Source organism: Pithys albifrons, chromosome 22, assembly GCF_047495875.1.
Source record: "Pithys albifrons albifrons isolate INPA30051 chromosome 22, PitAlb_v1, whole genome shotgun sequence".
Lineage (NCBI taxonomy): Eukaryota > Metazoa > Chordata > Aves > Passeriformes > Thamnophilidae > Pithys > Pithys albifrons.
The window spans coordinates 6,966,806-6,993,855 of NC_092479.1; the positions used below are offsets into that span (position 1 = coordinate 6,966,806).

At 52.9% G+C, this 27,050-nt stretch overlaps 2 protein-coding genes across 5 annotated transcripts in view; one reads left to right on the forward strand and one right to left on the reverse strand.

Moving 5' to 3' along the window:
- The first annotated feature begins 855 nt into the window (after positions 1 to 855).
- On the forward strand, positions 856 to 6,081 carry RNF223 (ring finger protein 223). Of its 4 annotated transcripts, none has more exons than XM_071575729.1 (3): positions 856 to 1,036; positions 3,592 to 3,714; positions 4,064 to 6,081. In XM_071575729.1, exons 2-3 carry the CDS (start codon positions 3,663 to 3,665, stop codon positions 4,909 to 4,911), a joined length of 900 nt encoding a protein of 299 aa, XP_071431830.1. In that variant the 5' UTR covers positions 856 to 1,036; positions 3,592 to 3,662; the 3' UTR covers positions 4,912 to 6,081. The 4 variants fall into 4 exon arrangements, with proteins under 4 accessions (XP_071431830.1, XP_071431832.1, XP_071431831.1 ...); XM_071575730.1 differs by lacking the exon at positions 856 to 1,036 and adding an exon at positions 1,049 to 1,311; XM_071575731.1 differs by lacking the exon at positions 3,592 to 3,714.
- LOC139681925 (tyrosine-protein phosphatase non-receptor type 11-like) overlaps positions 5,775 to 27,050 on the reverse strand; it is a 41,694-nt gene continuing 20,418 nt past the window's right edge. Inside the window, exons 2-16 of the mRNA XM_071575728.1 lie at positions 25,326 to 25,448; positions 19,260 to 19,454; positions 17,599 to 17,791; positions 17,392 to 17,511; positions 17,035 to 17,148; positions 16,547 to 16,643; positions 15,685 to 15,764; positions 14,896 to 15,051; positions 13,262 to 13,393; positions 12,927 to 13,081; positions 12,124 to 12,191; positions 11,095 to 11,246; positions 10,768 to 10,868; positions 9,816 to 9,929; positions 5,775 to 8,922 (exon numbers count right to left, since the gene is read on the reverse strand). Coding sequence (XP_071431829.1) covers positions 9,842 to 9,929; positions 10,768 to 10,868; positions 11,095 to 11,246; positions 12,124 to 12,191; positions 12,927 to 13,081; positions 13,262 to 13,393; positions 14,896 to 15,051; positions 15,685 to 15,764; positions 16,547 to 16,643; positions 17,035 to 17,148; positions 17,392 to 17,511; positions 17,599 to 17,791; positions 19,260 to 19,454; positions 25,326 to 25,448 — 1,774 coding nt within the window. The 3' untranslated portion in view covers positions 5,775 to 8,922; positions 9,816 to 9,841. The remainder of the gene's footprint in view (positions 8,923 to 9,815; positions 9,930 to 10,767; positions 10,869 to 11,094; positions 11,247 to 12,123; positions 12,192 to 12,926; positions 13,082 to 13,261; positions 13,394 to 14,895; positions 15,052 to 15,684; positions 15,765 to 16,546; positions 16,644 to 17,034; positions 17,149 to 17,391; positions 17,512 to 17,598; positions 17,792 to 19,259; positions 19,455 to 25,325; positions 25,449 to 27,050) is intronic.

Genomic DNA, 27,050 nt, shown 5'->3' on the forward strand with positions numbered 1-27,050 from the left:
AGCCTGAAAAAAAAAATCCACAACCATCCTGGGTTTGTTTTGTTAAGAAAGTGAACAAAGAAAAACAGTGTTTGCAGCAAGTGAGGACTAAAATAAATTCTGACTGTTTGTCTCTCCCCCCACCCCTCTTTTGTGTCCTTATCTGCCCACAAATGTAAATTTGCTGGTTCTTTTTCTGGATCATGGACTGATGTCCTTTGAACCACAAAAGCTTTGCAGGTGGAATAATATTTCTTGTTAAGCTGCAAAGAATGAAGTGCCCTCTCTGTGTCAACCCTTCCAGTATTACTCTAAATAATTGTGGAGGGGCTCAAAGCAGACATTGGATTGTATAAAGTGGTTCAATTAATTTATAAACAGCTTCCAAATGGCTTTTCTATTGCAACCATTCTTTTTTTTTCCTCCTCAGCCAACCACAAGAAATGTGACTGGCAGAGTCTGGTTTCTGCTGTAAGGCACTTTAATTTGAAATTATTTAGGTTTTAGGGTGAAACAAGAGAAAAATAACCATGTTTTGAGGTGGAATTTCTTTGGGAAGACAAAAACACGGCCAGAACACCTGCACAAACAACAGGATTGCACAAAGCCACTAAAACCCCTCCAGACTAGAATTTACCAGCCCAGAGGAGAGGTGTCCCCCAGCCCAGAGAAGGGGAATAAATCACCTTTCTCCCCAGCAGAGCCAGGCAGGTGTCCCTTATCAGGAGCATTCCTGCCTGCCCTGTTTGTCACAGGAACCAGCCGGAGCTCAGGGAGTGATTCAGAGGGATGGGGAAGGGCAGGTGGAGCAGGTAAGTCACCTCCAGACAGGAAGGTATAAAAGATCCTTGGATTGCACCAACGGGGCCACTCGAGCACAGGGAACTCTTGGAGGTCACTTGTCGTGCCTGGAAACCACCCAGAGCTAGAACACCAAGAGGAGGTTTATAAATACCACCCCCCCTGAGCCTGCCTGTCCTTGGAGAGAAGACTCCTCAGGGGTAGGAAATCAAGAGGCCAGAACATGCTTTTCTTCTTCTAACAACACTCTGACCAGGTATTTATAGACTTTAATCTGCTCCACACCTCCTGCTCTGCTGGGGGTTTGTTCTCTGAGTTAAAGATCCCATTAGGGCATCACTGGAACAGTGTTGGCCACTGTTGGATCAGAACTCTGGGATCTCTTTGGATGCTTTAAGGGGGTAGAAAGAAGAGCTTTGAAACTTGTAAAAGCTGCTGAATTGTTGAGTTTTATTTATTTACTGAGGTTATGTGTCTCTCCTGAGCTGTTTAGTTGTTTGCTGGTGGTCCTGAAGTTTCTGGAAAGCCCAGGTAAATATTTGGGAAGAAGAGATAAACAGCAGCAGGGGCTGAGGAGATGCAGTGGGACCATGGAGGTCTGAATAAAAAAAAAAGGCAAAAAAATAAAGAAAAAAATACCCAATTAATTCTATTTAAAAGACACAAGCAGAGGGGGGAGCCTGATGTGTCCCAGGGGCCTGGAAATTAAACTCTCATGTCTCAGCTCTGTGCCCTTTTTATATCTCCCCACTTTAATTCATCTCCCTGTGTCGTGGCTGATCCAGGTGCCAAATAACACCAAGGTGCTGATAAAAACTATTACCCTAAAATTATCAAAGCTAAGACACATCTATAGTGTCACAATCATGATTAGCAAAGGAAAAAAAATGCAGGCAAAGACTGGTCTCTTCATTTAAAAGCAGCTGTTGTGAGTAAACTTCTGGTTTACTCCCAGGATATTGCTTTGACTTGTTCCAGAGCAGTAAAAACCTCAACAGAACAGCTTTAATTTCATAACACAGGTTGGGAAATCACAGCCTGTATAAGCACAGGCTCTCTCTTTCTGAGTTCACCTCCTGCCACTGGTGCTGCTGCTCAGAATCTCTGACAAACCCTCAGGAACTGCAGAGAACTGGGGGTAGGGGATGGACTTCTGCAAAACACAAGATTTACTACAAAAAAAAAAACCTAAAACCCAAAGAAACAAACCCAAGGGTTTCCTCATCTCTGTGCCAGTGTGGCCTTGGATTTGTAATTCATCAGCATCTGCCAGATTGTGTGAAACATGCAGGGGGATCTGGAGCCAGGGAAAAGAAAAAAGACATTAAAAAACATTACAACTGGCTGCAAAGTGCACCAAATTTAACTTGAGGAGAAGCTTCACAAAAAATTCACATTTAGATCAAGGGAAGATAAAGAAGGGACGTTCTGAAGGTTGATTTCAGCTCTGGCAAAGCCAGCTGTGAGGGGAGAGGGGAGAATTCTCCATCCTTAAATAATGGAGATTTATTTTAATGCAATGTGAGGGACACTTGGTCTTTCTGAACCCTTAAATTAAGCTCTTTGTGGCTCTGCTCCATCCTGGGCACTGCTGGCCTGGCTGCAGAGCTGTAATTACAGCACTAACCTGGACATTTCTGGCTTGTCACGGGCAAATCTCCCAACAGGGAGGATCAAGCCTGGCCAGTTCAGTGACACATCCCCCAAAAATGCTCCCCAGGCACCAGCTCTGGAGCTGTCACCAGGAATTTCCTCCAGCCAACCATTTGCTTTCGGGTAAAACTGCTCAGCAGCTGAAAAGTTGTGTGTGAAGCTGCAGGTCTGGTGTAAAATAACCTGAATTTAAGGTCTTACTGAGGGGGATGAAAAAACCTGGAGTAATTTGTAAGGCAGTTTGTTGGAATTGATGTATCAGCCACTCCAGGCCCCCCTGCCCACCCTGGGGCATCAGGGCTTGGTGCTGACCCTCCTCCAGGGCTGAGCACGGGCAGGAACTGTTTCCCTGGGGAAATCTGAGCAACAAGGAAACAGCAGAGAATGCCCCTTGCTCTGGCACCGAGGCTGTTTCCTCCAGCCTTGCTGTGTCACTGTGACAAGGCAGAGATGCTGCTTGAGGCTGAGGGTGGTAAACTTTGCAATAAAACTGTCTCCTCACCTCCCTTGGCTTCTCCTGTGGCATCAGATCCCACTGTGCACAGACACAGCCACGCAGCACCCTTGGGTGGTGCCTCACTCACCTGCTGGGCAGCAGGACCCTTGGGTGGTGCCTCATTCACCTGCTGGGCAGCAGGACCCTGGGGTGGTGCCCCACTCACCTGCTGGGCAGCAGGACCCTTGGGTGGTGCCTCTCTCACCTGCTGGGCAGCAGGACCCTTGGGTGGTGCCTCACTCACCTGCTGGGCAGCAGGACCCTTGGGTGGTTCCTCTCTCACCTGCTGGGCAGCAGGACCCTGGGGTGGTGCCCCACTCACCTGCTGGGCAGCAGGACCCTTGGGTGGTTCCTCACTCACCTGCTGGGCAGCAGGACCCTTGGGTGGTGCCCCACTCACCTGCTGGGCAGCAGGACCCTTGGGTGGTGCATCACTCACCTGCTGGGCAGCAGGACCCTTGGGTGGTTCCTCTCTCACCTGCTGGGCAGCAGGACCCTTGGGTGGTTCCTCACTCACCTGCTGGGCAGCAGGACCCTTGGGTGGTGCCTCACTCACCTGCTGGGCAGCAGGACCACGGATCAAGGCACAAAGCTCTGCCTGAGCACCCCAAAGAGACTCACCCCATCACCTCCATGACTGAACAGTGTTATCTGTCTCTTAGGCCTTGCTCTTGCTGCCACCATAATCTCTGAGGGCCTCCCAGACTAATAGATTGCCATAGCGAGGTCCCTCATGGAGTCTTCTGCTCTCCTCCCTGCTCAGGTGTCGGGGAGCACCACCTGGGGTAGGTTTGTGTCGCGGTTTTTCATGCCCAGAGGGAGTGCAGGGGAAGGACTTGCTGCCCTCTGTGAGCCGTGGGGTCCTGGTGGTGCAAAGGCTTTGGCTGATGGTGCATCTCTGTGGGTTCCTTGCTTCTGTGTGCAGGATGTTGGACTTCACCTTCGGGATGCAGCTTCCACCGGACTCCCTGTGTGTCCCTCTCACCTCTGGCAGGGATCTCCTCCAGGCTCAGGATGCAGTGGAGTCACCAAACTTGCTCTTCGTTGTTCCTTTTAAGGGGTTAAACGTGGGGCTGGTGATGGGGGTGTCTCCACCTTGTTTAAAATGAAGGCTGTGGTTGTTTTCTCTTGCAGAGTCTCCCAGGGCTCTGTTCATCTCCCGGGGCTCCGTCATGTCGTGCTTCTCCCAGCTGTGGCATTCCAGCACTCCGGACTCTCCCACCAGCCCAACCCCTGCCTCTCCTGGGGAAATCCCCATCCCCATCAGCCCCATTGTCGTGACCTCCCCAGGAGATGGCAAGAGGAAGGCCAGGTCCCCAGTGGGCTCCCCAGGCTCTCCCAACCCAACATCTCCCAAGCCGACGTCCCCCGTGGAGTGTTCCATCTGCTTCAACACCTACGACAACTCCTTCAAGACTCCCAAACTGCTCCAGTGCTCTCATGTTTTCTGCCTGGAGTGCGTTGCCCGCCTGAGCACGGGGCTGCCCCCCAACCAGCCCGAGGACCTGCTGCCCTGCCCCTTCTGCAGGCAGCTCACCAACATCCCCGAGGAGGGAGCCCCGGCCCTGGAGACCAGCAAGGAGCTGCTGGCCACGCTGCCCCCGGAGCTGCAGCAGGAGAAGGTGCTGTGGATGGAAGGGACCAAGCTGTGCTGCCGGAGGGCGTCTGCTGACCCCGAGAACCCCGAGTCCTGCATCTCCATCGACGTGGCCATGAGCAAGCCCGAGAGCCCCGAGGCGCCTCCCGGGGGGCTGGCGGGGAGGTTGTCCCGCTGCGACATGTGCGACGACTGGAAGCGCATCGTGCTCCTCTCCGCCCTCATCATCATCCTCTTCTGCATCATCCTGTGGCCAGTGCAGTGTGCCCTCAAGACGGGCAACCTGCGCTGCTTCACCAGGACTGTGGCCATGAGCAGACCCGAGTACCTGCCCACCAAACCCACCACGGTGGTGGCGTCGGTGACACAACCCCCCTTCCAGTAGCAGGTCCTGACTCTGCTGGGCTCTGTCCTCACACCGGGGAGGAGGAGCAGGACCTGCTGCCCTGACAGCATTCCTTGGATTGCTGGCAGTGCCTGCTGGATTGCTGGCAGTGCCCGTGTCCCGCTGCCCATACCTGAGCTCAGCACCCACCTCCAAATGGGGCCGAAATGCTGCAGGATTGGTGCTCCAAGGAGCTGCCTCTGATCCTGCTGCCAACCTCTGCATCCTGCTGCCAACCTCTCCATGGAAACCAGGGCTGGCAGAGCCACTGGGAGCCTTCCAGGCCTGCCTCCCTCGAGTGGCACACGGCCGTGTGCCGCCTTGGCTGGAGACCAGATGGCAGTGGGTGCAGGTTCCTTGAGCTCCTTGGGGGAGTAAAAGGCTATTTTGGGGGCAAACTGAAGGATCTACATGATTATCCCTACGAGGAGCTGGGACTGGGAGGGTGAAGACCTGTCAGAGCTGTATGAAGAGATGAAAACACCCCTTGTTCCACCCGCTGGAAAGGCTTTGGTTGCATCTCACAGTGTTGGAGGTGGAACTGCTGCCTCCTGCTGACAGAACAGGACCCAGCCCTGGGCCACCATCCCCGGGAGCTTTCCAGCAGAACACACCAGCCATTCCACTCCTTTTCCTTAAGAAGATGCTTAAAAATCGCTGCTCCCCACCTGGAAGACGGTTCTGCCCCCAGGGCTGGGCTCTGTGAGGAACAAACTCAGCACCCCCCAGCCCTGGAGTTTCTGCATCAGCAACTTCACCCACACCTCAGTGCCAAAAAGCTCCACCTTTGGACAGCTTTACCCTCCTAAACTTAAAATGTGTCAGTATTAAGACACAGGCCAGTGGCTGACACTATTTTTTATTTAAAGCAGTGATCTGATAGTGATTAACAGAGTCTTCATGATGAAGGCAGCTCATAATTAATATTTTCTATGCAGACATGGATGCAGGACAGTATTTTATGCAAGTACCACATGTGGATGTATTAAATTATGTTTTATACAATGCAAGGTGTCCATTTGCAGCCGTTACTCCCTGTTAACCCTTTTTCTCTGCAGCTGGAGGTGCTCCCTCAGCAGTGCCAAGTCCAGCTGCATTGCCAGGTCATGGTGGCACAGCTGTGCCCTGCTCCATCCCAGTGCTGTGCCATCCTGAGCATTTATCCTGAAACTTCACACCTTCCACCATCTGAGTGGTGATGTCCCAGGTGAGACCTCCCTCTGTGTTCACCTGGTTTGACCTGGAAAATGAGAAGCTGCAGAGCCTGCTCATCTTTCCCTTCTTCCCAGCTGGTTTCAGATGCTTCCAGTTTCCTTTTCCAGAAAAAAAACCAACCTAATTTGGAATAGAAAAGGCTGAAGCAAGAGCAGAAATAGCTCAGGGCTGTTGCTATGTGAGATTTCTGTGGGAAGCTGCTGTGTGTGCTGTACCTGCACCTCCCTGGGCTTCAGCTGCAGCTGGTGGTCCCTGTGCCACGTCTGCCCAAACCCTCCTGGCACTGCAACATCTCCTGCCAAAGCCACTGGGATTGACAGGGATTCTCCTTTATCTCATCCTACCCATTCCCCAGGCTTGTCATGGAAAGGGGACCTTCACAGCACTAAATTAAGTGTGTTCCTGGAAAAAGGAACTCACCAAGGCTCAAGGCAGAGAAGACATTCCCATTTTTCCTCAATTTACATTTGGGACTAAGCCCAGCAAAGATAAAGTGCTTTGTCATTACATCTTTGTTATCTCTCAGCTCCCACTGATGAGACCCGAGGGCAGGGGAGAGGGAAATACCATTTGCAGCCTCATAAAATCTGTTTACAGTGGAAAACAGGCCATGGTGTTCTGCCATTTCCTGCTGTTCCCAGTGGTTTGTCACCTTGTGGGGTTGTCCCTTTGCACATCCCCAGCCCACCACGTGCTTGGAAATAAAGGCTGAAGGTGAAGATGAACCTCTCACTCCTTGTGGTCCAAGGGAGGTTCAAAGGAAGGGAAAACAGGGCCCTGACCAGCAGCACTTGGCCATGGGGACATCCAGGATGTCCCACTGTTCACACCAGCTGTCACTTTCACAAAATTTGAACTACTTAAAAGAAAGGAGAAAAAAAAAAGCCTTGAGAATATTCAACATTTATTAAAAGTGCTATAAAAATAAACAGTTCTCCTGCCCCTGTGACAAGGGAGCAGAAAGACCAGCCAGGAATTCCAGCCAAGGTGTGTCATTGTGCATTTGTTCAACCCTTTGGCTCAGCACTAACACTCCAACCATGCAGAGTCCATCCCACTCCAGGGATGAAGAAGGACTTGGACATCAGCCCTGTGCCTGTTCTGGGGGGTCAGCACTGGCCCTCAGCCCCAAAACTGCTCTGGGGGTTCAGAGACTTCATCCTCAGCCCCAAAACTGCTCTGGGGGTTCAGACACTTCATCCTCAGCCCCAAAACTGCTCTGGGGGTTCAGAGACTTCATCCTCAGTCCCAAAACTGCTCTGGGGGTTCAGAGACTTTGTCCTTAGACCCAAAACTGCTCTGGGGGTTCAGAGACTGTCCTTAGACCCAAAACTGCTCTGGGGGTTCAGGCACTTCATCCTCAGCCCCAAAACTGCTCGGGGGGTTCAGACACTTCATCCTCAGCCTCAAAACTGCTCGGGGGGTTCAGACACTTCACCCTCATCCCCAAAACTGCTCTGGGGGTTCAGAGACTTTGTCCTTAGACCCAAAACTGCTCTGGGGGTTCAGACACTTCATCCTCAGCCCCAAAACTGCTCGGGGGGTTCAGACACTTCATCCTCAGCCTCAAAACTGCTCGGGGGGTTCAGGCACTTCATCCTCAGACTCAAAACTGTTCTGGGGGTTCAGACACTTTGTCCTCAGCCCCAAAACTGCTCTGGGGGTTCAGACACTTCATCCTCAGCCCCAAAACTGCTCTGGGGGTCAGGAACTGGCCCTGGCACCCAGGATCCCCTCAGAACACACCTCCAGGCTGATGAGTCCTGCAGGAAGGGGTTCTTTGGCAGGACTTCGGGCTGGAACTCCAGGAAGAACTAAGACTTAAGAGAACTGGAACACTCCACTCAGTGACACACTCATTTCATGGCACAGGTCACAAACACACCTCCAAGCCCTCTGCTCAGCAGACACAACACCTGCCTTGTCTCAGAGGTGCAGGGAAGGGAAAAAGGTCATGCAGCAAAGCAAAGGCAGAGCTGCATCAAGCTTAGAGGGGCCCAGCTCAAGAACAAGACTCTGAGTTCAGATTATTCCCCCAGGCTGCTCTCAGGAGGGGCACAGAGCTGTGTCCCTGCTCCTCAGCACCCAGGGGGGCTTCCCTGGGCTCAGGATTCTGCCCCACAGGGAGGGGGATGCTGGGCTGTGTCTCTCCACTCTGCTGAAGCACTGAAGAGCAGTTTGCAGGTTCTCAGGCACACCCAGGGAGCAGGGAGGGCCCCACGTGCTTTGGCAGCATTGCAGAGAGATCTAGAACTGCTACAGCCAAAAGGAGGTGTGGGAAGGAGGATCAGCTGGGCCCAGACAGTGCTCTCCACTTCTCACCCTCCCAGGCAAAGCTGCTCCAGGATTTAGGCTGAAAACACTCGTAGCTTATGAAGGATTGACCTGACCTGACAGTACTGACATTTTACCAAAGCCCTGAGTGGGCAACAACCCTGGGAAAGCTTCGAAGCAAAGGGTTGTTTCTGTTCCTTTGAACAGTTTGTGTGTAAAAAATAAGGATTTTAAATTAAAATAATAAAAAAAAAACCCCTACACCCCTGAAGCTGAGCCTTGATGCCCTAATGAATGTCCAGAGGCACTTGCACATAAATATCAACCTACTGATAGAGGGGAGAGTGGGAGCAGATCCTTCTCACAAATAATTTAGGATAAGGCATTTTCTTAGGTGCAGATTCTCAGGCAGCTTCTCCCCCTCCTCTCCAAATCCAGGGGAGCTTGGGGAAGGCAAGACAGGCCACAAAAATTGTCCTCAGTTGCAGAACTTGGGAAGGGTGGATGTAAACACTGGAAATCCTGCATTCCAAAATGAGAAAGGAGAAGGGTGGGCAGGTTTATAACTGGGAGAAAAGCACATTCCCAGTGTGTGAAGTGTCTCCCAGTTGTTTGCACACACAGCTCAGAGTCCCACAGTTCCCTGATAGAACAGCCTGAAAAGCTGTTCTTAATTAATAATATTGAGAATATTGTCATTTCCCCTCTCACTGGTAACATTATAAAGGTGTTTTCCTATTGAGATCTCACCCTCCCCTTTCTCCCACATCTTTAAGGCTCCATCAAATTAATAATTAATTCTTAATTAATAATATTGAGAATATTGTCATTTCCCCTCTCACTGGTAACATTATAAAGGTGTTTTCCTGTGGAGATCTCACCCTCCCCTTTCTCCCACAGCCACATCTTTAAGGCTCCATCAAATTCCATCACAGGAATGGAATTTCATCTCAGGCAGAGCCTGTGAGATCTGCCCAGCCTGAGGAGCACAGGAGCTGCTCAAAGGTGGTGCAAACAGCCTGGTGACACTCTGGGTGATGCCAGGAGGGGGCAAACAGCCTGGTGATGACACCCTGGGTGATGCCAGGAGGGGGCAAACAGCCTGGTGACACTCTGGGTGATGCCAGGAGGGGGCAAACAGCCTGGTGATGACACCCTGGGTGATGCCAGGGGATCAAACAGCCTGGTGACACTCTGGGTGATGCCAGGAGGGGGCAAACAGCCCGGTGACACCCTGGGTGATGCCAGGGGATCAAACAGCCTGGTGACACTTCGGGTGATGCCAGGGGATCAAACAGCCTGGTGACACTCTGGGTGATGCCAGGGGATCAAACAGCCTGGTGACACTCTGGGTGATGCCAGGAGAGGACAAATAGCATGGTGACACCCTGGGTGATGCCAGGGGACAGCCCTACCTGCAGAGCCTCCACACAGCTCTCCTCTATCGCCCTGAGTTGCTCATCCCTGAAACCTTCGGGCTCTTGATGGTGAGGTTCTCATAGAGGACAGAAGCTGATTCCTCATCCACCCTGCCAGGAATGGAACAGCACCTTGGCATTAGCAGCCTCACCACTCTGGAGCTCTGCCCAGAGGCAGGAGGCCAGTGGGAAGTGGGAATGGCCCAGCCAAGCTCCCTTTTGCCCTCCCCAGCCTTGTACACAGGTTGATGTTTTGTTCCCACTGTTCTCACTCCCTGTTTTCCCTCCTGGGAATGGCCCAGCCAAGCTCCCTTTTGCCCTCCCCAGCCTTGTACACAGGTTGATGTTTTGTTCCCACTGTTCTCATTCCCTGTTTTCTCTCCCTCTGCCTGGGCCACCCCTCCTTGGTTCAAATGCTTGGGAATGGAGCCTATAAATGACACAAGTCCCCCCCATTATCTGCAGCACTCACAGGTATCCCATTTCTTGGGGCAAGAGGAAAAACATCATTTGGGGTAATTTATCTCTGCTTATGTAAGGAATTCCTGCTCCTTGGCCCACGTTCCCTCTCCACATGGATTCAAATTCATCCCTCTGCTCTTGTCTCATCTTCTCTCAGATTAAGGTGTGTTATAGTTTGCCTGTGACAGTGCTTATACTATTTCAAAGTGGCAGAAACAGTTTCCTTCTCCAGCTGATTCTCCAGAGCCAGGGACACCGGGCACTGCTTCCCAAAGGAGGATTTGTATAAATAAACACCTTTTTCCTCCTCTCCCTTCCCAAACTGCAGCACACCAGGATGGTGGCGCTGCCCCTGCTGCTGACAGTGGGGTGGCATCACCTGGTTCTTTTGGGCCATTCCCACAGGACACCCAGCAACAGGTCAGGATTCAGAAGTGGGAAAAACACCCTGGAAAAGGATCAGCAGTGGGAGAGAGCCTGAGCTTACCCAGATGAGGTCCGTGGGGAGGGAGGCTGCCCTTTGGCTCTGCCCTTCTCCATGGCAGGGTACCCAATGTTCAGGTAGTCTCGTTCTTTCCTTTTATTCCTCTGCAAGAGAAAGCAAAGACAATAAAATCTGCAAGATCCCAAATTCCAGTGGGGTTATTTTCATGTGTTCAGGGCAGTGTCACCATCCCTGGAGGTGTCCAAGGAACGACTGGTGACAAGGTGGGCATCGGGCACAGGGTGGGCTTGATCTTGGAGGTATTTTGAGTTTCAGGGAGAAGGTGAGAGCGATGTTCCCTTCCAGCCAAGCCTGAGGGCAGTCCCTCACCTGTTCTTCTTCCAGCCTCTTCTGCTCAGCCTCGATGAACTGCTGCACTGCCATGTAAACAAACTTGTACTGAGCCTCCGTCTGCACCATCCCCGAGCGCTGCCGCCGAACCATCTGGATCGTCTTGGGGATGTCGATGTCACAGTCCAGCCCTGCCCCAGAGCCACAGGGGGGTGGTTACAGGGCAGCAATTCAGGCCAGCCATGGTGGCCCTAAGGGAGCTTGGAAAGCTCTCAGTTCTGGCTGCTCACAGGTACAGGAATACTGAGGATGTTGTGAAAGGATTGGGTGTATCTCTGAGAATTGTTATCCCTCCCAGAGGATAAAAGGGACTGAGAGTGGCTGAGGAAGGGCTGAGGAAGGGCTGAGGAAGGGCTGAGGAAAGGATGAGGAAAGGATGAGGAAAGGATGAGGAAAGGCTGAGGAAGGGATGAGGAAGGGATGAGGAAAGGATGAGGAAAGGCTGAGGAAAGGATGAGGAAAGGATGAGGAAAGGATGAGGAAAGGATGAGGAAAGGCTGAGGAAGGGATGAGGAAAGGATGAGGAAGGGATGAAGGGATGAGGAAACGCTGAGGAAGGGCTGAGGAAAGGGTGAGAAAAGGGTGAGGAAAGGCTGAGGAAAGGCTGAGGAAAGGCTGAGGAAAGGCTGAGGAAAGGCTGAGGAAGGGCTGGAGAAATGCTGAGGAAAGGGTGACTTGCTTGGAGCAAGGGGAGAGGAGGGGAACTAGGTCTGTTCTGCAGCAACTTCCTACAAATCCCAAGTCCCCACCCTTGAAAGGTTTATGAAATAGATACAAAGGTGGTCCAGTTGTCTCTGGGCTCCTGGAGCAGACCTAGAAATACCACAGGGAGTTCCCAAAGTGCACTGGAATTTCAGGGAATGGTGACAGCCCTTCCACACACTCGAGTTTGGGGGATTGATTCTGAAATCTTGGTCTCCCTGATGATGCCAGTGAGAGACTCTCCAGTGCTGTGCTGCTGAAAGCACCTCCCTTCCTGCAGGGAGTGCACAGGGACAGGGAGATTACCTTGCCTGTGAATGATGTCCACCAGGATATCGATGACTATGATGGTGCCTGTGCGTCCTATTCCAGCACTGGGAAGAGAATCACAGAATCAAAGAATGGATTGGGTTGGAAAAGACCTCTGAGATCATCAAGTCCAACCCTTGGTCCAACTCCAGTCCCTTTACCAGATCATGGCACTCAGTGCCACGTCCAGTGTCACCTTAAACACCTCCAGGGATGGGGAATCCACCATCAGAGAATCACAGAATGGATTGGGTTGGAAAAGACCTCCAAGATCATCAAGTCCAACCCTTGATCCAACCCCACTGTGATCAGCAGCCCAGGGCACGGAGTGCCCTGGGCTGGTGATCACAGTAGGTTTGGATCAAGACGTGGTGGATTCTCACTCAGTGCCACATCCACAGAATCACAGAATGGATTGGGTTGGAAAAGACCTCCCAGATCATCAAGTCCAACCCTTGGTCCAACTCCAGTCCCTTTACCAGATCATGGCACTCAGTGCCACAGCCAAGCTCAGTTGAAAAACCTCCAGGGATGGGGAATCCACCCCCTCTCTGGGCAGCCCATTCCAATGCCTGAGCACTCTCTCTGTAAAGGATTTTTTTCTGATCTCCAACTTCAATTTCCCCTTGCAGAGCTTGAGCCCATCGTGCCCCCTTGTCCTATTGCTGACTATATGCATAGGTATATATAGATATGCATGTAGGTTAATTTTATTCTATATAATTTCTATCCCTAATTGCCCTCCATCAGCTGCTGTGCTGCCCCAGCTGCAGGTGCCTCCCCACCCCACCAGTCCGTACCTGCAGTGCACTATGATGGGCCCCGTGCCTGGAATGCTTTGCTGTGCCCGATTCACTTGGTCCAGAAAGCTCAGAACCCCTCCTGGCTCGTTGGGCACACCGTGGTCTGGCCAGCTGAAGTACTGGTAGTGCCTCACCAGCCTGGGGTGCTCATCCTGCAGGGGTGACACCCATGACACCCACCACAACCTCCAGCTGGGAGGCTTTGCCTTCCTCTGCTGTCATCAACGCAGCCCAGAACTTCAGCAGTGGGACCAAGCAGCAAACCAAGCAAGGGAAAAAGCCACCACTCCCTCCCAGAGGGTGCCAGCCCCTGTGCCAACCCCAGGACTCACCCTGCCCGGGCGCAGGATCTCCAGCTCCCGCAGCAAATAGCCCTGGGCCTCGCGCTCGCTCACGTGGCGCACGCAGATACCCCCAAACTCCCTGGTGCAGCCCTTGTCCGGCCAGTAACGGAAGCATTTGTTCTGCAGAGACAGGAGAGAGGCTGCTCAGCCAAAACTGGGAGGCTGGAGGGGGGATCTGAGCCCCTGGATCACGGGCAGAGATATCAGAGAGGCTGCTCAGCCAAAACTGGGAGGCTGGAGGGGGGATCTGAGCCCCTGGATCAGGGGCAGAGGTATCAGAGAGGCTGCTCAGCCAAAACTGGGAGGCTGGAGGGGGGATCTGAGCCCCTGGATCAGGGGCAGAGGTATCAGAGAGGCTGCTCAGCCAAAACTGGGGGGCTGGAGGGGGGATCCGAGCCCCTGGACCACGGGGGTGCTGCAGAGATATCAGAGAGGCTGCTCAGCCAAAACTGGGGGCTAGAGGGGGATCTGAACCCCTGGATCACAGGGCAGAGATATCAGAGAGGCTGCTCAGCCAAAACTGGGGGGCTGGAGGGGAATCTGAGTCCCTGGATCAGGGGCAGAGATATCAGAGAGGCTGTTAAGTCAAAACTGGGGGGTTGGAGGGGGGATCTGAGTCCCTGGATCAGGGGCAGAGGTATCAGAGAGGCTGCTCAGCCAAAACTGGGGGCTGGAGAGGGGATCTGAGCCCCTGGATCAGGGGCAGAGGTATCAGAGAGGCTGCTCAGTCAAAACTGGGGGGCTGGAGGGGGGATCCGAGCCCCTGGACCACGGGGGTGCTGCAGAGATATCAGAGAGGCTGCTCAGCCAAAACTGGGGGCTAGAGGGGGATCTGAACCCCTTGATCACGGGGCAGAGATATCAGAGAGGCTGCTCAGCCAGAACTGGGAGGCTGGAGGGGGGATCTGAGCCCCTGGATCAGGGGCAGAGATATCAGAGAGGCTGTTTAGCCAAAACTGGGGGGTTGGAGGGGGGATCTGAGTCCCTGGATCACGGGCAGAGATATCAGAGAGGCTGCTCAGTCAAAACTGGGAGGCTGGAGGGGGATCTGAGCCCCTGGATCAGGAGGATGCTGCAGAGACATGAGAGAGGCTGCTTAGCCAAAATTCTCTTTATCTCCTCCCTGCAGCTTCCCCCTCCTTCCTCAGCAAAGCTGCCTGTGCCAATCCCAATTAGCTCCTGTGTGCTGGGGAAGGAGGCTCTGCCTGGCATTTCCCTGCATTCCCTGCCTCCTGCCACCCACTCCCAGTGGGACACATTCAGGTGGCACACAAATAGGTGTACAGGGACTTTCTCCCCTCACACAGCTTGAACAGCCCCCACTCCACTTCCAGCTTGCTGTGACACACACACTGATTTCTGTCTCTCTGTCTCTGCCACCTGCAGTCCCCCAGATCCTTGGAGGGACACCCTGCTAAGACTGATGGGGCTGGGGAACCTGGAGGTGCAGAGTCAGGTGTTATTTTTCCCTCATGAAGATCAGCTAAAACAACATTACAAGACAGAGGAAAAATTAAATTAAATGGGAGCTGGACAGAGACAGCTTAACTGAGCACTGGCAGGACTGGCAGCACAAACTTTCAGGCTTGGGGACAGTGCCAGAAGACCTTGCAAATGCTCACCCTGCCTCGCTCCACCTCCTTGGTGGTCATGACAATGACGTGGGTGTTCTCCTGGTACACCATGGCCCAGAAGTCGTTCACGGTGGTCTGCAGGCAGCCCTGGGTGGCTATGTAGACCTTGCAGTGCTCTGAGCTCCTTCCATCTTCAGGGATGCTCTGAGGAGCAAAGGAGAGGGGGGAGAAAAGCCAAGGATGCTGGAGTGAGGAACTGGGAATTGTTTTAGCATCCAAGTCAGCACATCCAGCCAGGCAGGAATCCTAAACCAGCTAATTTCCCTCAGATTCTTCAGCCACTCTCACCCACCAGCTTCATCAGAGCTGTCAGAGAATGCTCTGCCACCCTCCAGGGACCTTCTCACTGCTGCAACACACATTACTGTCCAGCAAAGACTTCCCAGCAGGAACTGCTGAGGTTTCAGGTGGATGTGGCTGGAATGAACCCTGATGGTTTCCCAAAGGATGGTGTGTAAGAGCCAGAGCAGCATTGCTGGAAATGCAGCTTCAAGCAGCTCTTGGCTGAGAGATACAATTTCAGAGATAATGTTCAATAACAGAAAGTCAGGGGCAGGCCCCTGGGACCTCCTGAACACGTAAGGAATGGAGAGGATGGAGGTAAAATCTTAGGGTAGGGTAGAATGACGAGATCCCTTGGGATACAGTAGAAAAATCCAGTGTTTGGGCTGGATGCAGTGAAAGACACTGGTCCTAGAGTTATTTGCTCTAAACTGCCACCAGAAGCAGTGCTGGGCTGAAGGCAGCCCCAGGTGGGCTGTGCCCTTCCCCAGGTACCTTGATGTAGTTGGCATTGATGTAGTCTGAGCCGGGCACAGTCTCATCCACGTCCCGGAGAGCCACCCGTGTGGTGTCAACTGCAGGAGGAGAGTCCAGAGGGAACAGGAGTCCCAGAGGCAGGAGCAGGGGTGGGGTTTGGAGGGAACAGGAGTGGGGTTTGGAGGGAACAGGAGTCCCACAGGCAGGAGCAGGGGAGGGGTTTGGAGGGAACAGGAGTCCCAGAGGCAGGAGCAGGGGTGGGGTTTGGAGGGAACAGGAGTCGGGTTTGGAGGGAACAGGAGTGGGGTTTGGAGGGAACAGGAGTCCCACAGGCAGGAGCAGGGGTGGGGTTTTGGATGGACATTTGGGAGACTCAGTGTTGGAGACTGACACAATCCCAGGTTTTTCCATATTCCCTTTGGGAATTCAAAGAATCATGGAATATCCCAAGTTGAAAGGGACCCCCAGGGATCATCCAGTCCCACTCCTGGCCCTGCACAGACACCCCAACAATCCCACCCTGTCCCTCAGAGTGTGTTCAAGCACTCCTGGAGCTCTGGCAGCCTTGGGGCTGTGCCCACTGCCCTGGGGAGCCTGTTCAGTGCCCACCACCCTCTGGGGGAAGAAGTTTCCCTGATACCCCACCTGACCCTCCCCTGGCACAGCTCTATGACTTCTTTGGATTCAGAGCAGAGCAGTTTGCCAGTTTGCCACGTGAAATGGCAGAACCAGTTTAAAAAGGGGATGCAGAACACCATGAACTGGCCCCCTCCACTCCAACCCAGCTCTGATCAGAAAGCTCTGCAGGGCTCCCCAGCCCCAAAAAAGGCTGCAGGAATCGTGGTGGAAAAGCCCAAATCAGTGTCCAGGGTCTCCTTACAGGGCAGGATGTTCTTGTAGCGGTTCTTGGCCTTGTTCTCCGGCCGTTGTCCCTCCTTCCTGGGGTACAGGAGTTTGCACTCCTGCTGCTGCAGCATCTGTGGGGACACAACAGAAGGACAAGCTGTGCTGGGCAGACAAGGGGGGGCAGTGGCAAAGGAAAGGCTCTTTGGACTTCCCAGTGCTGAGAACAGCAGAGGGAGTGCTGGCAGGAAGGGGAAAGCAGCCAAGAAGCAGCAGCTTGATGAGAGAGTTAATGGGGGGAGAAGGAACAAATCCCTGCAGGGAATAGCAGGGAAAAGGAAAGAGAAACTGCCTCGGAAATGAGAAAAAGCAACTTCAGAAAGGAACAGGAATTCAGTCTGTTGAACACAGAGAACAGGGAAAGGAGAAGAGTGTTGAGGACAGGTCCTCACTGCTGGAAAACCACAATGCTTCCGTGCAAATGGGATATTCTTCACCCACAGGCACCAAGAGGAGCATCCCTACCTCAAACTCTTCCCAGAATCCCTGCTTGGCCTTCTCACTGTGATCTGCCATCTTGTTGAGCTCCTTCACCCTGTTCTCGATGTTGGCTGCGTTGATGCGCGTGGCATTGAAGGGCTGAAAGGGGGGAGATGGCACACAAATCACTCCCAGAAACAGGGAAAAATCCAGTTCCCAAATCCCTGGAGTGTTGGCAAGAGTTGGGACCTTCCCTGGTGTCAAGGTCCTCTGGGAAATGTGAACCTGGACAAGCAGGGGGAGCAACCAGAGGGATGTTCTGGGCAAAGGGAGCTCCCCAAGAGCAGGGGCAAATCTGTGCTCTACCCACAACCAAGCCATATGTGCTAGAGCAGGTTCTACCTGCTTCAGGTGAACCACAGCTCCAGATTTCTCCACCATGGGGTTCTTCTTGTAGTGCTCCACCAGGTCTGTGAGTGTGTCGAACCTCTCTCCTCCCCCCACGTCGTACTTCCCATCCAGCTGCAGGAGGGAGGGACAAATCCATGATGAGACCCATTCCCAGTGGGATCCCCCACCCAGGGCCAGCAGGGACAGCCCCTGTCCCACCTGGTAGTGGATCATCACGTGGGTCACGTGGGGTTTTCTGTCCCCACTCTCCAGCTTGTCCTCGTTGGTCAGCACCGACAGGACGAAGTCTCCTGGTTTGCTCTGGCTCTCCCTCACCAGGAAACTTCCCGGTTTCCCCTTCTCTGTCAGCAGCTTCTCTGCCTCCTTGCCAGTGAGGTGCCCATGGTACCACCTGGGGAGCAGCAGAGAAAGGCAAGGGCACCTCAGGAATGTCCACAGCATCACCCTCAGAGCAGGGAAATGCTCCTTGCTGTGAGTGGTGCTGGTGTTAAACCCATTCCAGGCTCCCAACCCAACCGGCACAACCCTCAGCTCAGGCTGCCCAAGGGCAGAACCACCCAACCCTGCTGAAGAACCTCTGTGCCCACTCACAGCACTGCTGGTACTCAGTCCCAGGGCTTGGAAAATCACCTGCTACATTCCAACACCATCATTATTTTGTATATTTACAGCATTTGGGCTTTTCTCCCTCCCTTCTCCTCGATGCCACCAGATGTGTGGTCTGGGGAAGTTCTCATGGACCTTCCCAGCCAAGCCAGCCTGTCCTTGGCAGCAGAAGAGGGGAAAACCCAGCTGAGTGGAGGGATTTTCCATCTTTCCAGAGTTTCTGCCCACATGGGGCTGCTTTTCACACCACAAAGGGCAGAGAAACCTCCCTGGCAACAAGGGGGCACGTGAGCTGGAGGGACTTGCCAGTGCCTGGGCTCACATGACAGCAGAGGGCAGAGCTCTGCCCACTTTTGGGAACTGAAACGAGTCAGAGCTGATAAGGCAGAGCTGTGAGGAGCCTGTGCCAGCCTTGCCCTGCCCATGTGCCACTGGGGAAACTGAGGGGGAGGAAAAGGAAAAAAGGGGTCACTGGAACGTCCCAGATGAAGGGAGAGGGGGAAAAAAGTCATTAATCAGGTGGAAAACAGCCTGAAGTAGCCCAAGGTGTCACCCATCCCCATCCCTGCAAGACAAAGTGTGTCCTTGCCAGGAGGAACAGGCTGGCATGGGATGGGGGAAACACTTTCTCTGGAGTATTTGTGCCCTGGAGGACAAGTCACCTGTAGGTGTTTTGTTTCCTTCAGAAACAGAACTGTGGGACTCCCAGGATATACCTGCAGGGCTCTTTGCAGATGGATTCGTGCTGCTCGTGGTGGATGGGCCTCTGAGCCACCTGATCTGGGTGAAGATGTCCCTGCCCATGGCATGAGGTTGGACTAAATGACATTTAAAAGTCCCTTCCAACCCAAACTATTCCATGTTTCTCTGTCTAAAAGCCACGGAAAGCACAAGCACAATGACACTGGGCAAGTACCAGCTCCTGGACCTTGCCCACATCACCTCCCAGCTTCTGGCTGTAGAATCACAGTCAGTTAGTTTGGAATAGACCTCTAAGATCATCAAATCCAACCTTTGTCTAATCACCACCTTGCCAATTAGACCGTGGTGCTAAAAAAGTGCCTCATCCAGCCACGCTGTGAAGTCCTGTCTGCACAGGGGGCACCCAGGGAGGCACATCCAGAGCTGGGCAGCTCTTAGGTCACAAAAAGCTAAACCACACCCAACACACGTTGCTTCCTGCCCAAACCCAGGCCAGGTGCAGCTCTCCAGGCTGAGACAGCCCCACCAGCACATGGCAGAGTGTGGTTTACCTCTCCGAGGTGGGGTCCTGGCAGTTCAGAGGGTACTTGAGCTCGATGACGTTGCTGTTCTTCTCCCTGAGCAGCCCCTGCTGCTCTGTGTAGTACTGCACCAGCTCTGCCAGGGTGGCAAACTTCTCACCCCCATAGAGGTCATAGTAATCCCCCGTGTTCTGGATCTTGATGTGGGTCACCTCATCGTTTCTCCTGGGGAAGGGAGGAAGACAAACCAGTTGAGGTTCCTCAGCCAAGAGCTGACTCTGCCTCACCAGCTCCCACCCTGCTCTGCTCCCCAGACAGACCCTCTCCCTCCAACACTGCCCTGACATTCCCACTTATTCCATCCCAGCTGCCACAAAACACTTTGTCAATGAGAACCAGCAACTCCAGTTTGCTCCTGTATGCTTTGGTTGGCATTGAGGTGGTTTCCAGTTCATGCCAATTCGGTGCCAGCTGAGTGTGAACACACAGAGACAGTATCCAGGTATTGCCATCATTCCATGTCAGCAGAATAAAACCAGGAACAAAACACTGACAAATAGGCAAAGGCAGCATCAGGTATTGCCATCATTCCATGTCAGCAGCAGAATAAAACCAGGAATAAAACACTGATAAACAGGCAGAGGCAGCATCCAGGCATTTCCATCATTCCATGTCAGCAGCAGAATAAAACCAGGAATAAAACACTGATAAACAGGCCTGAGGTGGGAAAAGCTTAATCTGGATCCTGAACAGTCACACTACACCTTGAGAACAAGGTCTTGGTGACAGAACCCAACCATCTGTAGTAGGAGAAACTGCAGACTGGCACTGCTGGGTGCTCAGAGAGACGAGGATAACTCTGCCTGACACATCTGCCCTGGCTGCCACCCCCAGCCCAGCTGTTCTGTGGGCAGAGACATCAAGGTTTGGCAATATTTGCTGCCAGGGTATGAGCAGAACTCGGTGGATGGGAATGGAAGCTGGCTGTGAAATTCCCACCCCAGCCAGCACCATGACAATGCCACTTCTCCAAGAGGAGCTGGCACACCAAGTGCTGCTGCCACTCAGGGACCTGCAGAGCCCTTCCTTGTGCAGCCCAGAAAAAAACAGCACAGTTTCTTCCTGAGGCTCCCAAACTCCCTCCTCCTGCTCCAGCCCCACCTCCCAAGCCCCATGGAAGCCCACAAAGGCTCAGTTCACAGCCCTGGGAGTCCTTCAGGGATGAAAAGCAGAGAGATAATCAAGGTCATTCATCCCACAAGCCCTCAAGGTCACCAGAAACACAAAGGACATTGATCTGTGCCAGTTCCTTTCCCATTTCAAGGCTGGGGCAGCACAACTGGGCTGGACAACAGCAGCATCCAGGGAGCTCTGCCCCGGGCTCTGGGGCTGGGGAAATAAAGCACAAAGGAGGTGCCCAAAGCCCTCAGCTGCCAGTGCTGGAGAGCATGGCTATGTCTGACCCAGCCACACAGAGCTGGGCAGGGGGGCAGTGCTGATTAAGAGCAGAGCTCCACGTTTTTGGCAGCTCCATTCCAAGCTGAGCTTCTTTACACTATCAGCACAACTCCTTGGCCAGATACCCAGGAGGGGTTTGTGATCCAAAATATTCCCACTTGGGAATCTGGATCCACACTGCAGTGACCACCAGGTTGCTTTTATTAAAGTAGAACACAGATAATAAGAAGAGGAGTCCCAAAAAACCCCAGACTCCTTTTCTTTTAATTTTTTTTTTCACTGAAGGCAAAAGAACCACTTTAAATATCAGGAATAACTGCACCAGTTGAATCCTCCAAAGGCTTTTTTGGTCACGTGCCTGTGGCAGACAGAGACAGCCTAGAACTTCACAGCACACACAGGGGACCCCTCTGACAAACTGCAAAAAGAGACCCAGAGCAGCCCCAAAACAAGAAGATTCTTCCACAAGGTTTAGAAGCTTCACTGAATGTTTGCTCTCAATTAAATGAGAGTTTGGGCTCGCTGAGATCACTCACTGTCCACCAACGACCCAACAGACTCCACTGGCTTCAAACTGCCAGAGGGCAGGATTGGGTGGGATACTGGGAAGAAATTCCTCCCTGGGAGGGTGGGCAGACCCTGGCACAGGGTGCCCAGAGAAGCTGTGGCTGCCCCATCCCTGGCACCATCCAAGGTCAGGTTGGATCAACCTGGTGCAGTGGAAGTTGTCCCTGCCCATGGCTGGATGAACTCGAAAGGTCCTTTCCAAGCCAAAGCATTCCAAGATTCTGTAAAATCCTCTTTGATTGCAGGTCTTCACCTGCACCCAGAGGGTCTTTGTGCTTGTCTTTGGGGAAAGGAAAAGCCCAGTCCCCTCCAGGACTCCTCAGTGGGGACTGAGCTCTGGGCAGAGCTGGTTCCCAGCAACTCTCTGCACTGCATCATGAGCCAGGAGGAGATCAGTTCCCATCAAACATGACCCAATTACCAAATTAACAGTGTCTCTGATGGATGGTTCTCAACTGCCTTGGCATTTCCATTTCTGCTGTGGCCACGGGCCAAGCACCACTCAGGCAAACTCTCAACAGGCCTTTTCCTTTGTTCAAGCTGTTCCCCAGACCTGGCCAGCTCTGGAAGGAGCTGTTGATGTTCTTCAGAAGGGATTCTAAATATCTGCTCTTCTGAAAATGTGCTGTGGCAGATCCAGGCAAGGAGAGATGGGGCATCTGGAGCCACGGGGGCATTCCCTGAGTGGCCTCCCACAGTTCTCCCCCAACAGCCCTCACTTCCAAACTGAGGTTTATTTTGTTAAAAATCACTGTTAACTATGAAATATTCACTATCAGAAACAAACCCAGCAACAGGTCCCTGAGGGCAACATGATGAGGATCCACTGGTGAGGATGTGCCCAACAGGCACATAAACACTCCTTGTCCCCTCCCAAAGTACCCTGAGCACCAAACTCTGCTCCCACCTCCCAGAAGAGCTTCCAAAGCCAGGCTGAGGGGTGGGAATACCTGCAGGGAGCAGCACCTGCAAGAGGACACAGCAGGACAGCTCAGCTGCCACAGGGGTCACTCCAGCCTCCCTCAGAGGGACTGGCCCCTGCTGAAGCTGCCAGAGCACCTTCCCCCCAGTTGATGTGCTCCAAAGGATGGGATGAACCAATAAATCCAGTTATGGCCCATGGTTTGGCCTTGGAGCAGCTGCCAACAGTTTGGATTGGGAGCTGAGAGAAGAGCAGGAAGGGGGAAAGGGAAGGAGGAAGGACAAGAGGGAGGAGAAACAGCCACAGAGCTTCATGGAAAACTCTTCCTCAGCCCTGCACTATTATTTCCTTGCCTGTCCTCAGGGAGATGTGTCTGGACACACACCAGCACTTGGACACTTGGTGTGTGGTCTGGTCAGCCCAGGCTCCATCCCTGCCTCCCTCCCAGCCCACATCCTCTCCCTAATGAAAAGAAGCTGCATTTCCCCTCAGTGCCTTTCAAAAGCCCTTGAAGAAGTTGAAAGGGGGGGTAAAAGAAGGAGGAAAAGGGTTTGATTGTTTTCCTAAAGGTACTTTCTCCTACTGACACCTCTATTTCAGGTCCTATTTCAAAGATAACTGTATTGTTTCCTTTGAAAACCTTTTATTTCTCAGAAAGGAAGAAATATAGATGGAGACCTGTCCAGTTCAGAGATAAAAAAAATAATAAAAGAGCTCTGTCAGGATATAATTCCAGATGAGAATAATAACACATTGTCCCATCTCTGTCACAGGGAAAGGGGGAAGAAAACTGCCCAAGCTCTCTCACAGCACTTAAAGCTCCTCATTCTCTGCTCTGTTGGATGTTGCAGCTCTAATTCCCAAGAACACTGATGCACTTTCATGGAGCCATAATCAGTGAGGAAAGAGCACATCACTCAGAGGAAACACCAGCAAAACTGGTCCAGCAAAGCAGTGACCACAAGCAAGCAGCTTTTTTTTAGAGGACACCCCTTGCCCCAAGTGATGGAACAGAGCTGGGATGAGCCAGGAAGGAGCAACGACTTGGAGGCAAAAGCAGCTCAGGAAAAAATTCTTTCCTTGTCCTCCTGATGCCCCAAATCTCCCCCCGTTGCCCTGGGGGCCGTGTGTGATGTGCTTTCCTGGAAACATGGTGTGTGTCACAGCTCTGCTTTGCTCAGAACTGTGGCAGCTGGTCAGATTTTCCACCCAGCTCCGACCTGGAGTGGCTCCTGGTGACATTATTCAATCCTGTGATATCAAGGCTTTGCTGCTGCTCAGCTTTCAACTTGCAGCTCTTCACTGCAGGGCACCACTCGTGCATTATGGGCATTAATTGGCTGGATTTGTGGCCAAAACAAGGTTGTTATTAAACATTTACTGCAACACTGAGGTCTCCCTGTGGTAGGAAGTGGTCCAACCCCCCTTGACAATTTGATTCTCCCTTCCCCCCTCTGTTCTTTCTGCACAGAGAAAGCAGAAGGGGGTAAAGAAACAGCAGCAATGATGAAATTATTCTGGGTCTGCACAGGCAGCTGTGGCTGCTCCATGGGATGCCACATTTTATGCCCTCAGTGCCAACACATGGCACAGGTGGAAGAGCCCAACAGCACAAACACACGTGGCCTTTGGCTGGGGCACAGGGACAAAGGCAGGGAGGAAAACTGTGCCACCTCCTGGTCACTGCCCAGTCCAGGGCACGAGGGCAGGATGCAGGGGTGGGAAGTGGCAGTGCCACCAAAGCCCCTCATGCTGCTGTTTGGGGGCCATTTCACTGCTCATGGGGCATCTTTGCCCAGCACAACCTGCTCTGCCTGGCTCAGCAGGTGCTGCCAGTGCTGCCCTTCTCATCACACACCACCCTGACTCAGGGAATCACATGGAAAGGGGCTCTGAGCTCACAGGGATCTCAGCCCCCTCCCACATGTGTTTCCTCACCATCTCCACTCGCTCCAGGAGTTTATTTTCCACCCTAATTAGAAGCACTTCCTGTCTCTGTCATTAACTCACAACCACTGCTGATGGTGAAATTACTGAGGAGCCAGTGAGGTCACACTCCCCACCCAGCCAATGCACAGGAAAACCTGGAATTCTCCCCTTTCCACTGTGTCACTCCCTAGCACGAGATGCTGTGGGTCAGTCAGAGCCCTGGGACAGGCAAAGGGTTGGACTTCTGGGATGGAGTTCCCAGCATTTAAGGGAACTCTGAAAACATGAAGCAGCTCCAAACCCTCTTGCCAGGCTAAGAAATACCAGCCAGGGCCAGGGGCAAACCACACTCAGTGAGATGGGGCATCACTCAGGTGGGCTGTGCCACCCCTGGGAGATGGCAGAGTCCTGCCAGGTGGAAAAGCTCTGACCAGCCTGTCCTTTGCACGGAGTGTCTCTAAACACAGAGTTGGCTCAAAGGACTTATAAACTCCCTGAAGTTTCCTAAACAAGATGAGGGACCTTTAAACTAAACAGAAGCCACCACAAAAGAGAGGCCTGTATTACAAAACAGGGCTGTGTGCAAGTGCCTGGAGAAACCTCTGCTGGATGGAGCTCATGGAAAGTTCATGCTTTGAACCCACAACCTGCTCCTTTTATCTCAGGGACTCACTGGGTGATGTTACTCTTTGCCTCTTCCCTTCCAGAGAGTTCTATTCCCCTCCATCCCTTAGGGCTTCCAGGCACAAAGACCAGTGACAAAACTGCAGCTTTCCTTCTGCCCTTGCTTTGGTCCCAAAGGAAACAGGAGCATGTGGAAGGTGATGGAAGTGATCCTGTCTGGGAATCCAGCCATGGTGGGGTTGAACAGCAGCTCCCCCTGCTCCGAGGGTCATCCTGGGATCCCTCCCAGACTTCCAAACCAAGTCCCTCCCAAAGGGGACTCCCATTTAGGTCCTTTGCAATTCCTGCTGGGACTGAACATGCTCTCCCCAGGAAAGAAGTGGGTTTGTTGTCTTCCCTCACCCAGCAACACCCTGGAAGGCCATGCCATGAGCACAGAGCCAGCCCTGGCAGCACAGGGGCACCTGCAGCCCCAGGGGGAGGTGGTGTGTGGCTCCTGGCACAGCGATGGAGGGAGTCAGTGACCCTTTCTGGGGCCACAAAGAGGTGGCCTGGAGAGCTGGATCCAGCAGCTCCACTGCTCACCTGCCTCTTACCTGACAGAGAGGGTGAAGTCCCCAGGGTTGCTCTTGCTGGGGCGAGCCAGGAAGCTGCCATGGACACCCCTGGTCAGGAGGAGCTTCTCAGCCTCAATTCCACTGATGTTGGGGTGAAACCACCTGGAAGGGGCAAAAGGGACACGTGAAAAGTGATTCACCTGAGCCTGCTGCCTGTCCACCTGCAGGCACCGTCTGTCCTGCCCATCTCCTCACCCTCCCATGGAACAGGACGTGGCACAAAAGGGAAATACAGCCAGCTCACCCCGAGGGGGAAAATGTTTCATCATATTCTGTGCTACTTGGATGTAATTTTTGTATCTGAAGCATCACCAAACCACGTCCTGATTAATTTCTGGTGCTATCAGTCTCCATCAAGTTTCCTTGATGGCAAGGACTGGTGTTTCCCCAGGCTCTAATGAGCACTAAATATGCATATTACACCAATGATTTCCCACGTGGCACCTGTTTTATGGCTCCATTTCTTTTTCAGAAGCTACTGAAAATGCACTTTCTGAATGCCAGGCTCTTTTGAGTAACCTCACCAGTCCCACACAGAGCACCCAAAAAGGAGAGGGGGTCGATTCTGAAAGTCTTGCTCAGCTTTAGGTGATGCCCCAGCAGGAGATGAGCCACAATTCAGGATGGATGGTAAGAGGGGGAGTTTATTGAGAGGTTTGGGGCAGCACCAGCTGCAAGAGAACTGGCTGCACAAACCCCAGAGCAAAGGACAGTGTTCTGAGAGTCCCTGAGAGCTGGACAGGTCTGGAGCAGCTCTGAACTAAATAACTTAAAAAATTAGTGTTCCAAGCAAGTGAAACGTGGGTTTGCAGGAGGAGAATATCTGGGAGCATTTAGTAAGCTGGCCCTGGGTGGGATTTAGCCCACACACTGTCCCAAAAAAGGGCTTGCAAGTTTATCTCAGTGGATGCAGAGAAATGCCTGAGCCTGTGTTAGGAAATGCACCCAAAGCCACCCTGCAAACAGAGTGTGTTTGTCTCTGAGGTACACACAGGAAAGGTCAAGAGATGTCACTGTCTCCTCCACAGGTTGGGATTTCCTCCCTCCCACCACAAGCCAAACAGTTTTGACTGCAGGTCCTTGAGTTCTGCAGGAGGAGAGGTCTGTTAGGGAAGGGCTGTGGAAACAGATGGTAAACAGGAATCCCAATGTTCCCAAGCCTGTATTCCTGATATCCCACAAGTGACACCCTCTCAGAAACCCACAGCCTGCAGGGCCAGCACTTAACTGGGCCCCTGAGGGGCTACTGGGAGAGCAAGAAGGGCTCTAATGGGGCTTAATGGAGGTGGGGGACACATCAGGCTGCCAGAGGCCACACACAGCACTGCCACTGAATGTTGATGGCAAGAGAATCACAGAATGGATTGGGTTGGAAAAGACCTCCAAGATCATCAAGTCCAACCCTTGATCCAACCCCACTGTGATCACCAGCCCAGGGCATGGAGTGCCCTGGGCTGGTGATCACAGTAGGGTTGGATCAAGATATGGTGGATTCTCACTCAGTGCCACATCCACAGAATCACAGAATGGATTGGGTTGGAAAAGACCTCCCAGATCATCAAGTCCAACCCTTGGGCCAACTCCAGTCCCTTTACCAGATCATGGCACTCAGTGCCACGGCCAAGCTCAGCTGAAAAACCTCCAGGGATGGGGAATCCACCCCCTCTCTGGGCAGCCCATTCCAATCCCTGAGCACTCTGGAAA

What these genes read in the sequence shown, in the direction of transcription:
- RNF223 (XM_071575729.1), top strand. Translation starts at nt 3,663, where the DNA reads ATGGAGTCTTCTGCTCTCCTCCCTGCTCAGGTGTCGGGGAGCACCACC. An exon ending in GTCGGGGAGCACCACCTGGG is followed by an intron (nt 3,715 to 4,063) that starts GTAGGTTTGTGT and finishes TTTCTCTTGCAG; the next exon opens with AGTCTCCCAGGGCTCTGTTC.